Genomic DNA, 13,150 nt, shown 5'->3' with positions numbered 1-13,150 from the left:
TATATGAATCTTAAAGTTAAGAGTTAAAAAGCGAGATTTTAGATCTGTGCTTGAGAGACATACAACTCAGACAGTAGCTGAGTCGTTGGTTCTCAAAGGCAACATGTTGGATGTAAAGACCTGACTGACTTTGATTTTGAAGGGTCAGTCGATTAATTGAAGCATCTGCCAGTCAGAAAGCTTTATTGGTTGCTTATGATCAGGTGGTTCTGAGTTCTGCAGGGGTTTTTTCTTCTGATTAATAATTCCAGTATTGATTCTGATTGGCATTTTTGTGGTATAATTACTGTGTGTTGCTGCTCCAGCTCTGAACACTGTAGGACCTGCACAGATTGAAAGCAGAAGTGTAAATAAAAGTTTGGCTGATGCCCATTATTAGTAATCAGGGAGATTAAAACAAATGATTGAAGAAATGTTCTTTAAAAACAAACAATCATTTGTCTTGTATGAATAAATGTATTATGGCAGGAAACCTGTCTTTCAGAACAATGCAGCTTAATTCCTATTGATTTCTATATCTTAATGCTTACAAGCCGTAATCTTGAGTAACAGCTGTCATTGTTCTGTTTGTTGTCCTTGTAAATATGCTTTTGTATCCTTTGTGTTTTTAGTGTTTGTTTGTTTTTTTGTTTTTTTCCCCACATTCTGCGTCCTGCAGTTTCTTTGTTTTCTTTTTTAAATAAGCCATCAACCTGCCAGAGACTACAAACAAACGCTGACATTTTTAGATGGCCCTGAGCATACATATTAAAAAATGTGAGCTGCTCCTTCATAAATAACATCAACAAACAACAGTCAGCGAAGTCACTGTGTAAGATATTTTGTGACTCTTTGTTTGTAAGATTGGCATCTCTGCATGTGCCTTTTATTAGTTTGTCTTACTCTAGATATTCAACCGATCCAGTTATTGCAAGATTATTTTCGCACAGCTGTACCCTAGTTTTAACCATTTGTCACTGCAACAAATGCCTTTTTGGGGGGGTATTTTAGTGTTGCTGGGAAACCATGCATGCCTGTCAGCAATGGACAGAGCGCAAATGTGGTGTTGCAACTTGCTAGCTTACATTTGAACTACAACTCTGCAAAGATAAACTAAATCTAAAGCTCCAAGCTGCTGCTTCAGACTGTGAGCGTGATACTCATTGTTGCTCTGTGCTTTTAAACCGGTATTAATGTCAAGTAACTAATCAGATCACATTTGTAACTCCGAGTATTTTATCATGATTCTGTTGAAAAAGAAAACAAATGCTGAATAGCCACCTCAGCTTTACAGGGCTCAAAGAATTGGATCCAGATGACTCAAATGTCTCGTGAAGTGTTTCTCAACAGGTTGCAGCTGCTTTGGCAGCCTGTAAATGACCAAAAGAATATTTGGCACAGGTACATTTACTGTGGTTTGTCTGCATCCTACGACTGAGTGATAATCAACACGTTCTTGTGTCGTTAGTCTGTTTTCCTTCACCTCTTCACCACCTCCCTCCAACACATTTATCATCACAGTCAACTTTGGGAGGGTCAAAAACAAGGCGAACACAATAGTTTAGCAGCGGAGATATTTAGCCGTAAATAGATTCTGTTCCCTGAAATCGCACTTGCACTAAACTTATTCACTCACTACTTCCAGCTTGCAGTTATGAGACCAAAAGCATGCCTCTAAACAAGCTTTGAGGGGGCGTCGTGCTGTGCTTTGAAAAGTTTGACGGTGGGCTCTTTGGTTGGCCTTTGATTGTATCCAAGAGAGAAAAAAAAGGAGAAAAATCTGTGGGAAGTTTGCCTTGCTCTTTGTTGAGGATTGTTAATGCTTCCGTTTCTGCCAAGGTTGTAAGAACCCTACCTGACAGAGTGAACTGTACATTGGTTTTTGAAAGGAAATGATCAGAAGCCGACGGGGCTTTCTGTACAGTGGCTCCATGGTGAGTAGCAGACAGGAACTGTTCTGATGCACACACAGTACATGTAAGTGTTTTGCTCTTAAATTGATACATACTGTGCTTTTTCACCTGCCTGTGGAATAAAGACCTGTTTTCTAAGAACCTATACTACTGCTATTCTGCTCTACTGGCATACTTTTTATAATGGTAGAATGTAATATCAACCAGCCATTAGCTTTGTGCCAATGGCTGATTGTTTCAGTGATCAACTGTTGTTTTGCACATTTATATTACATTGAATCTGTCTTGTTCTAGTTTTGTGTCAGTAACTCTACTTATGGTAGACTGTATAAAAGATATATGTAGCTTCTGGATCTGAAAAGTACCTGAAACCCACTTTCTTTTTATTGGCCATTAGGGGGGTGCGAGGTTTGTAGTTGCAAAGTAATTCTCACTGTGTAGAGATCTCGGATAAAACAGACCTCGGCTCCCTTGCTTAACTAACTTGTAGAGATGCTAGTTTAACGTGTCAATTTCTTTGCCCACTATGCATGTGTTTGTCAGAAAGACTCCACTGAGTGTGGTTAGTGCATGGCAGAGTAGAGGAAAGGCAGGTGAGGCATTTTAAACATGTTAAAATAGGTGGCTGAACAAATTAGCGGCACGACGGCCTTGCAGAAAAGTACAAAAGAAGCAGGAAATGTTACTACTTAGCAATCCTTTAGCTAGTCAGGCCAAAATAGTCACCTTATGATCAGTAATTGCATTAATTACTGAGGCCGAAGCCAAGTCACTCATTGTTGTTTGTGACACTGCTGTAATATGAAACCTGTCTTCCTACTTGTTTCGGCAAACATTGTATCTGTTGCTAGTAATTTTACAGGGGAATAATGGGATGGTACTAATGAGGTCACTCAACCCTATTCTTGATGCCAGTATGAGCAGATTTGAAGGTGTTTCATGTGCTGTGATTTGGCAACATTTGTAAGCCAGAGCCTGAGATGTATCACTGAGAGCACAACGCTCCTTCAAAACTTCTTAATAAGTGTGCCATTACTCCCTGTTCCATGGTGTTGTGATGTAGGTAGGTCTTACCCATCAAACTGTTGAACATTTTAGGGTAACTATTGTGCAAATTTGGTACTTGCCAGTTAGCCGAGCAAGTTAGGAGCTGAGATATGCAAGCTAGGCTAACTGGCTCTTTTTTAGAAGATGGTCTTTGGAAAAGAGAGCTTGCTAGTTGTAGATTCCAAATGTTGGCACCAAATTTAAGTAGAGTCATTTCGTGTCATTTGAACACCTGTTCAGTTATCAGGAAGAAAGGAGAAATCATGTTTAGAGTTACAAATTAAGAAAATATTGCTCCATTTTTGGCTTTCTGACACGGGATACTCTGGATGTGTTCCTTCACTTACAGGTCATGACAGATGGCTGTCCCTGCCTGAGCCTGGTTCTGCTGGAGGTTTCTTCCTGTTAAAAGGAAGTTTTCCTTCCCACTGTTACCAAGTGCTTGTCCAAAGGCGGTCATGTGATTGTTAAGTTTTCTCTTTATTATTGTATTTTTTTAAAGTTTTGATATATAAATAGAATCTAATTGAATGTCCTTTTTGCTAAAGTATTTGGCTACACAGAGCCTAAGATGGCTGAGCGGTTTGCAGCCTACACAAACATACTCCGATTCAGTCCTCCAAAAATCTACGGCATGCAGTTCAATTTGGATGACTTAATGTGTAGCTCTAATGCCGATTGGTTGTGAAGTGGAAGGGAACAGAATTCACTACAAACAGCAGAGGTGCAAGAAGCTGCTGTGGGTGCTTTTCATTGCTTTTAAAGTCAGTTTCACTTCAGCTTTTTACCCTTCAGCTGTGAAAGGCCGATAGGGTATTGTTGTCACCCTGCCGGGTGAGCAGGCGGGCAACGTGGACTCACAAGTTTGTGAATGCAATAACTCAAGAACAAAGCGACGAGGAGTTTGAAATTGTTACCACAGGTATATCTACTAGGAGCCTGACGAGTAGTATCGGTGACTGCCAGTATTTTTGTATATTATAACTTTGTTCTTTTCCACAGCCGGGAAGGACCTCCAGCACATCAACCGTAGTCTTTAGGCTGGTTGTTTGTGACACTGCCTTCTGGTGAAGTGCTTGTTTCCATCAAGGTTAAATATAGTAGCTGCAGTGTCAGAACCTCATATGTGTTGGTTCAAATGTCTGTTTATCATAACTGTAAACCTGAGAATGTTAACTTTATTTAGATGAAATAGCTTTCCTAAGCCAGTTTTTACAAATGTTTTTTACACTGTTCTGCTTTCTAATAAACAGCCCATCTGTCCTTCCTCATATTTTGATTGTAGTAACAGAAAAATAGAACCCATTTAAATCCTTAGCAGCTGCCACAGAGACGAGGCTAAACGATTGTTAGTGTTCGCTTTCATGGTAGATAGTCGTGGGCAGACTGGACTGAGATGATCATATTTTAGAAGGAATTAATGATGAATATTCATTTGTGTTTTCCTGACAGACATGGGGGGAAAAGAAAGACTGTTTTATTTGTCTTACACTGTAATTTATTGGTGCCCTAAAGGGTTAAACTGATTCAAATTTGATTCAGCAAATGGAACACGAGGAACAACCTGACCTCCTTTTTTCAAATTTTTTCTTTCTCCATTTTTACATCAGACTTATTACTACTGGCACTTTTACCCTCTACCTTAACCAAGGCACACTGTGTTGTTCATGTAACCACCAACAAAACCTGGTTTGATGCCAGACGTAATCCTGACTTACGCCCCTCTTCATTAATCTCACTTTCCCAGAGCTTGATGCTTGTTAAGGTCAAAGACTGGACATTTGCTGAGGCTATATTCATTCCTATTGATCTGAAAGCAGCCAGTTGGGTAGTTTGTTGGTCCGTAGCCATTGCCATTATAAATTGAGCAGCTAATACAATAAAGGATTGACGAGCTTTTGTTATTGTTTTGTTTTTTAAAATAGTGTAATATTTTTTTAATTCCCTTTTTGATAAAATTCATAAAAATGGAAATATTAAAATAAAAGTTGACATTTTTACAGGAAGTTTGTATGGCATTGACTGCTTGACAGTGCAATCGTCTCTCTAATTTAATTTAACAAGCCAGGAAATAAACCAATGTTAAACTGTAATCCTTATGAGAGTTATATAGGATAAACAAAGGAAGACATAAAATAAGCAGCACATAATTAGGTCATTAATATTATTTTATTTTGTTTATCTTTGAACTAATACAACAGTACCTGCATCAAACATCTGATTCCAGCTTCTTTAATCCCCCCAACTTTAATCACCGTCATTACAGTACAGCATATTACCCAATTATATGTAAAAGGAAAAGTGCTTTCCAGACATAATTACATGTATAATTAGAATCTGTAGTGGATCAACCGAACGGACTAATGTACGAGGTTCTCCTTGATGATACTTTGAACAGGAATTAGTCCTTTAATAGAGCTTTTCATCATCTGAAATTTAATGGCGAACAATGAAATGTGCTAATCTTTACCTTGCTGCAGTACTCTCCAGAGATTTGGGCACCCACTACACTCATTTTCTGTTTCATGTTTTCCTTTTTGGAGGCTCACAGCTCTTAAGAAATTCTTATATATTGTATTTATCTTATATGATGTTGGTGCAGTCCCTCAGTTCTTTCACTTCCTGAAAAAAAAGCAAGCGTAGCTCCTCATCCCCTTTAAGCCAGCTTTCATCTGATTGGCTGCTCCTCAATTTAAAAAAAAAAAAAAAAAGGTTTAGGCAGGTGATAAGTGAGGCTTCCTGAGCCAGAGCCGTGTACCTGAGATGACCATATTCGTGATAGTCTTCCTGTTTGATATTTCAGAGCCAAGAGTAGAGGGGAAAGTGTCCTGGAAGCTTTTAGCTTGTGTGTTGGTGAGAGAAAATAGGAAAACACATAAAAATGAGCCAAAGGAAAAGATAACATCTTTTGTTAATTTTTGTGGTCTTACATAAAAATCTGAAATTTAAATAAATAAAAGAAAGCAACAATTCTTATCATGAAATAAATATTTAAATCCAAATTTATGTGCTGCAGTCATGGGCCTTTCTCTTAGGTATTTTGTTTAGTGTCCTTTATGTCAGTGTTCTCCAATAATGCACAACGTCTGTAGATGTGTAACTGTTCCTCCACACAGAATCTTTGGTTGGAATTTGTTAAATGCATTTTCACTGAAAGGCTGAGGGCATAAACAGACATTCTCTCACAGCCTTTTTTTGTCCATATTCACTAAAGATTCCCAGGATTCAGTGGAGCTTTATGTATTATTTGCCAGATGTTTCTTATAGAAATAAAGACATGTTGATTTAATTTGTATTCCGTGGAGGAAGGGAATTAATGAATCCAATTTGCACTTGAGAGCAGGCCAAAATGCAAAATGAAAAGGGTATTTGTGGCATTTACAGTGTGAATTCATGCTGCTGTCAAAGAAGATAAAAATGTGCTCACAAAGCTCCTTTTAACAAAAAATATAATAGGTGGACGACATCTTAGGCGAGGAGAGCGACAACGAGAGTGAGGGCCGAGGGAAGGAGAAGCCAGGTAACGAGGAGATGGAGGACGAAGAGGAGCAGCAGCAACAGCGCCAGCAGGCGGGAGCTGGACAGACGGCGGGAAGGAGACTCGGTCCTGAGGCGCTGAGCATCGACGAGAGGCTTCAGACTTCATCCAATGTGGCCAGTCAGTGTCAAAGTGTGGCAAGGTGAGGCACAGAACTTTTTGTCTCTTGCCGTTTAACTCCCCCCGCTGCAGCTTTTTGGGCCTCAAACACAGGCATCGTGGGATAGAGGGAAGTCATAAAGTTATTCTAAAGTTACAATCATCTACATGCCAGATATTTACTATTACTGCCCCCCGATGCTTGCACTCACTGTCAGTGATGCTCATCTTGCATAAACATGGCTAGGTGAGAAGTATACTAAGCTTAAATTATAGTTTAACAAGTCCATAGGGGAATCTTGCAAAATGTACTGTATATTTTCAGGGTCTTATTTCTCCGATGACTATTATCATAACACACCACTTCATCAGCACTACTTTGCTGAAGCCAGACGGTCTGGTCCGTTGCCATGGAGACTAATTCCAAACAGACAGCAGGCGCTCGAAGAGTTCTGAGCATATGAGAGTCTCTTATTGCTGAAAAACATGCCGAGTCGTCAGACTGCCAGCGTTTAATCTCACAGGACAAAGTATTTTGCTGTCTTTGGTACATTCAGAGTGTGGATTATTATGTGAAATTAAGCATTTCTCATTAAAATGCGCTGCAGTCTACAGAAGCATTTTGCCCAAAACTATTTTTTTGATGTATGAAAAGCCTCTCCAAGAGATGGAAATGGCAAGCATGAATTAGACCCAGACAATCTGGTTCCAGACAAGAAAAAAAAATTGTAAAGGTTAAATAATACAGATATCAATCAATAATACAGATATTCCTGGATGTTACAACATGCACATATATTTTAGGATGGCAGAAAGTAATATAAAACTGCCACAGTTTAGTTTAGGGATGTTTTGGGGTTGTAAATAACCTCTGTCTAAGCATGCACCACATTTGCTAGTCCTCTAAAATAATACTACTACAGATATGAAAGTGGCATTTCATTCATCATGGAATTATTTTATTTTTGGGGTTAAATCCAACACTAAGCTGTATTTCTTTCTCTTCATGTGTGCTAGCATGGAGTGTGTGCATGTTAACTTGTGTAGCAAAATCCTGTATTAAGTAGATAAGGTTAGCCAATTCATTTAATCGCCTCATTAGTTAAAGTTATAAATTTGTGCTAAGTTGTAGTTAGCTGATCGCTAGCAAAAGCATATCTGTGTACAAATTCTAACTGGCTTAAAGACTTTGCAAGCTATTGTGTATCATTTCAAATAGATATGTGAAATAGATCTGTAGCCCGCCAGCTAACACGCAGACAGTTAGCTGAAACATATTTTGGGTATTTTTGATGATACTGAATTTTCTTTTTGTTTTACATACTCAATTTTACATTTCCTTTAATGATGCATCTAATTAATATATTTTAAAATAAAATCAAAAATGCAGTAGATCACTAAAGTCAATCAGTATTCACAGTATGCCATTGCTGTGTTGTCCTAAACAAGCTAAAATTTGCAAATACAGTGTGTGGAGAATGGCTGCAATGCACACCTGCAGTGGGGAAAATGTAAATGCATAATTTCTACATAGGAATATTGTGATAACGCACTGAGGGCTGAAACTGTGGGTTTTTTGGGTTTTTTTTTAAATCTATATATGGGTGTTGATCTAACTGCGAGGCTTGAGGTGCGTCTTCCTTTCATTTCAAATATCCGTATCCTTTTGCGTTCTGAATTTCAGGACTCCTGTCATTTGTTCTTTTGACTCAAATACAGCGTAGTGTTGTACTGCACCTGTTAGTGCGTTTTACCTCTGCCACTCCATATGGTGCTTTTGTTGAGCATCTCTAGTACCTAATGCACCTAGCAATTGTGTATAAGTATTAAATATGTAGTAAAAATCCATGCACTTGAGGCCTAATTATTTGTTGTGTTGTATATTATAAAGAAAAGATCTGCTAAGCTAAACTCCAGCTTTGACGAGGTAGACGGAGAAACAAACTCCACAGCTTCCACCCTGAGCTCTTTAGATAATAGCACTAATATTTGACCGTTGCACCTTTTTCTCAAGACTTGGGTTTCCTTGTGTAATTCAGCGTTCAGCCTCACTGCTCTGACTGTCAGAGCTTAAAATTGAGTATTTTTCTATATTGCATTCACCCAGAAGCCTCTCCTTTTTTCTCCCTATGAATGGTTTTGGCTGTGGCTCAGTATCCATGGTTGCCCAGACATGTCAGTCCATCTGTCACCTGGTCTGACAACTTTGGTTGCCGCTAATGAGTGAAGCCTGAAACGCACTGTCCACAGTGTTGTTTACTGGTTGTTGAAAACCTTTGCAAGTCCACCTCCAGTCTGTGCGGTGGTGCAGAGGAGCAGCACATGATTAAACAGCCTGACACACAAGGGGAAGGGGTGTAAATTTGATTCTGAAAGCAGTGTGGACTGAAATTGGCTGGTAGGTGTTTGGTTCCTTCCATGAAAAGACACCAGCGACAGTCTAATAATATCACCCTGTGCTCACCACTGTGATGCTCTGACAACTGTTTCTGTTTGTAAAGAATATTCAGCTCACAGGGGTTTGCTGTATGAGGTTAAAATTGCACTCAGGAGCGTTGAATTCTTTTCTGTGCGTTTAGCTTGACTGACCACTGTTTCTCTCCAGTTTCCTCTGATATTTTACAAGTTAGCCTTTAGTTTTCATGTGTAAATAATAGTAAAGTACCACAAAGGAACCAGCATTGTTCTCATATACAAATCATTCACAGATTAAAACAGTACAGAACAACTTTGAAGCTGAACTGCTTGAAGGTGTCATGTGTTGATTTTAAATCTGAGCTACTGATATTTCTCCTTCTGTAGTTTTTTGATTTTCATTTTACTGTTTATAAACATTTATGAGGAATTAATGCAAGAAATTAATTCGTGGCAGCTTCTGAGGGTGAAAACTGAAGCCAGCGTCTAAGTCCTGAGACATGCAGTTCTTTGACTGAACACTTGAGGCTTTCTCCAATAGTCGCGATATCTTTTGGTAAAATAACAAACTTAAAAGAAATAAAATTAATTTAGACTAAACAGAAAATTTAACTTTCACTGACAAAAACACAACAAGCCTTCATTAAGCTGTATCATCTAACCAGTCTGGTATCAGACCACGTTTACAGGTTATCTTTATATTTTAATAGAAACTGCTGGAAATGCGTTCTTCTTTCACTCTACCTGAGCTCACCGTGTCGGTAGCGGCTCCGCCTCTTTGCTCTTTGCGGTGTGCAAACAGACTCTGTGCCAGCGTCATCATCTCTGCTGCTGCTGTGTTATCAGTGTTTTTGTTTATAACTGGAGTCATGTGGGCTTAATGTTGTCAGACTTTTTATTCAAACGCTGCTCCTGAATACGTTTGTATTGCATGTCTGTATTTTGCCTCAATTGTGGTTGAAACGCTCACGTTTCCATAGTGACAGTTGCACGCTGCAGAGCCGTGCATTGGACGAAGCATCGGAGCACAGAATTAGTGTGGAGAATTTTTTATGATTGAATTAGTCGATGAATCGTTAAAGCCCTACTGTTAACTAACATAAAGAGTGTGACACGTGAAATGGATGCTGACAGAGAACATAGTATTGCAGGGAGATGATGAATATGAAAAATAAGGCTTTAAATTCCCCATAAACCTGTTTAAAAATCATATAGGTGTTAATAATCACTGTATGTGCAACTACGTTTGTGCAAAGTTTTATTCAGATTAGTTCATTCGTGAAGGAGGAGATGGGATACATCCAGACGTATACATACATAAATGCTACAGGTGCTACAATCATGATGGTAAGATTATTATTCTGCCTCCAATTAGTAGTTTGTAAGTTTGTAACATGTTTTTTTTTTTCTATAAATCCAACAGAATAATAGTTCAAATTTGACACTACATACGTTGAGTCTTTCTGTTAGCAGGTATTTATTTGCATGTGTAGTAGGAGGCCAAATAAGTATATCTTTGGTAATGGATCGCCAAATAAAACACTTTGCATAACACCATTTCTAAAATGTCAAAGATGCAAAGCTGAGCCATTTACTAGAGAGGGGGGAAAAATCCTCAGCATCCACCTCCGACTGTCTACCAGACCCTGTTAATGTAATTTTCCTGTCTGACACAGAAAAGTATTTGACTTTATTGTTGCCCAGTGGGCCATTAGAGACAGTTTAACATTTCTAGAAGAATTCATATAGCGGCTTCCTGTTTTAGAACGGAGTAAGTGGGACCTCTGGTCCTCCGGGAGATGGCTTAATAGTTGCCATTCTGTCAGTCTCCATCCTGGCTCTTCTGCTTCCTTGTATTTGGTACAAAACAGGCATACATCTGTTGCTAAGATACTGTAGTGATGCAAATGTCTCTGTTTTGTTCTTGCCATCATTCAGGATCTGCTTCTCCCTTTCTTGTTTCCATTTAAAGTGAAAACAACGCTGCTCTTATTACGGTTCTTTTCAAGCTTTCTGTGCACCAAATTTAGACAGCTAACTGCAGGTAAATAATAACGTCCTGCTTTTATCTGATTTTTTTTAAACCACTCTAGAAATACATCCTGTAAAGCGGGGAATTTGCACCTACAGTGCCAGCAATTTGTTTCTTAAGAAATAAAGCAGCACTTTTTGTTCTGAGGAGCAAAGCTGACAAAAACTATCTGAGAAAACGCAGTAGATTTATTCAGTTTTGCTGTTTAGTTGCACAAATCATTCCACTTGGATGATTAGATACTCAGTCTTTTTAAAATGCACTGAAAGATGAACAGCTTGTAAGAATCTCCATTGGGCTGATTCCACTCCCTTGTTTGTTTGTTTGCTGATTTAAAGTGCTTTATTTTGGTGAATCAGCTGTGACTCTGTGCACATTCAGGGCAGCAAGTAATGTGGCACATGCAGGGGATCAGTTGAGATTCTGCTTTGTTGACTGTGCACACATTACATCACAGTGCATTTTATTGTCTAACTAACTGATGCAAATAGCAGCAAAACTGAAATACAGATGTGGATAAAGAAGAAGCAATAATGTAGAATCAACAATAGACCAGTGAGTTAATGAGATAAGTTAAATTCACTTTTGTCTGTATACAATACAACAACACTCACCTTAAGGCACCTTATTGTAAGGTAAAGACTCTATAATAATCCAGAGAAAAACTGTACAATGAGCATTTGGTGACAGCCAGCCGTCTGCTGTGAGCGAATGTGGGTGAGGGGATATTTAACTTTTAGAAGCACAATAATACATTTAGCAATGTAGCAAAGTAACATATACATTTTGGAACTTGGTCATAAAAGTTGTTAAACCCAACAGCTTTATGGGTGTATATAATTCATATATGATTTAATACTGTGCTGTTAATTCACTGTAATTGTAGACGTGAGGCATCAGTGGAAAAGCAGAGTTGTGTTGGCCTTGGTGCATCTCTGCTCTCTCTGTGCGTGACAAAGGAGACACCAGGGAGCTGATTTCCTGCTTTACAGCCTGCACCAACAAGAAAGCGTCAAATCACAGTTGACATCGGACACGTACGGCAACACAACGATCAGTCTTCCACAATCCATAAATAATGGACGGATATAAGCTGTAGAGGTCAAACACATCATTTCTAACATTTGCCTTGTTCTTTATTTCCTTCTTCTTTATGGGTTTGGAAATTGCTAACAGGAACAGTTGGCTAATAAGACTCATTAGCTAACTTATTAGTTGTAAAACAGAAAGAAATCCATTGTTAGAGTTGAAACAATCATGGTGCCGTAGTTGCTGAATTCACCTGCGACTGACCCGAACTTAAAAGTGAATAGTTTTTTGTTTTCTCACCATCTTTGTTCATGTTTTCAGCTGCGATCAGGGATTTGTGTCTTGTGAAAATGGGCTTTAGAAGTTGAAGTTGGTATCTAGTTCAACTATTTATGTTTCAAGGCCACCACCTGTGTCTTTAATACAACTTATTTAACCACAAAATGTTCCTGCTAACCCAAGTCCTACATGTCATTGTCTTTAAGGTAAATAAATAGAATTTGGACATTTAAGATGGAATGATAAGGAATGATTGCTCACATCAGGAAGTAGGCTATGTACTGTTTCATATAAAGTGATCCAGATAAAGCAAACAAATGTTGCGTTAAACAGCTAATAGTAAACATTAAGCTAAGCCTTTGTGCAGAAAATATCAGCTCTCAAATATCCGTCAACTTCTGCCAAACAAAATTTTTGAGTTTTACACAGAAGTTTCCACAAAAGTCTTTTCATTGTGTTATGTTTACACTTTATAATTCTTCACATAGAAAGTTAGTAGAATTTAAAAGGCAAGTTTAACTTCAAATCTCAGTAACCTTGGAAAGAGTTGACCATTTTTAATAAATAGTTAACAGGGTCGGGTTGAACAAGGACTCAATATTAGTAAGTATGCTGCAGCAAGAAGTGTAGGAATGACTTGTGGATAATCTGGATGCCTTTCCTTTCAGAGAGTGTTCCTCTGGGTTGTTGCTGATGTGTTTTTGAACAGTTTCATTACTGTCTCCTCCAATTAACTACAGAGCAAAAGGAAGAATTTACTCATCTTGTTCAGTCAAAATCACTCTAACCCCGTCTGTCTTAACTTTCTGTCACAACATG

At 38.5% G+C, this 13,150-nt stretch overlaps 1 protein-coding gene across 3 annotated transcripts in view; it reads left to right on the top strand.

Annotated features, from left to right (window-relative positions):
• ctdp1 (CTD (carboxy-terminal domain, RNA polymerase II, polypeptide A) phosphatase, subunit 1) overlaps positions 1-13,150 on the top strand; it is an 83,186-nt gene that overhangs the window by 33,473 nt on the left and 36,563 nt on the right. For 2 of the 3 annotated variants that reach the window (XM_065471271.1, XM_065471270.1), the window contains exon 12: positions 6,396-6,619. The exons of the other annotated variant lie outside the window; for it this stretch is intronic. In XM_065471271.1, coding sequence (XP_065327343.1) covers positions 6,396-6,619 — 224 coding nt within the window. The remainder of the gene's footprint in view (positions 1-6,395; positions 6,620-13,150) is intronic. 3 annotated transcript variants of the gene reach the window in all.

The sequence above is a fragment of the Pelmatolapia mariae genome, linkage group LG22 (assembly GCF_036321145.2).
Source record: "Pelmatolapia mariae isolate MD_Pm_ZW linkage group LG22, Pm_UMD_F_2, whole genome shotgun sequence".
Lineage (NCBI taxonomy): Eukaryota > Metazoa > Chordata > Actinopteri > Cichliformes > Cichlidae > Pelmatolapia > Pelmatolapia mariae.
This window is presented reverse-complemented; position numbering and strand designations above follow the sequence as displayed.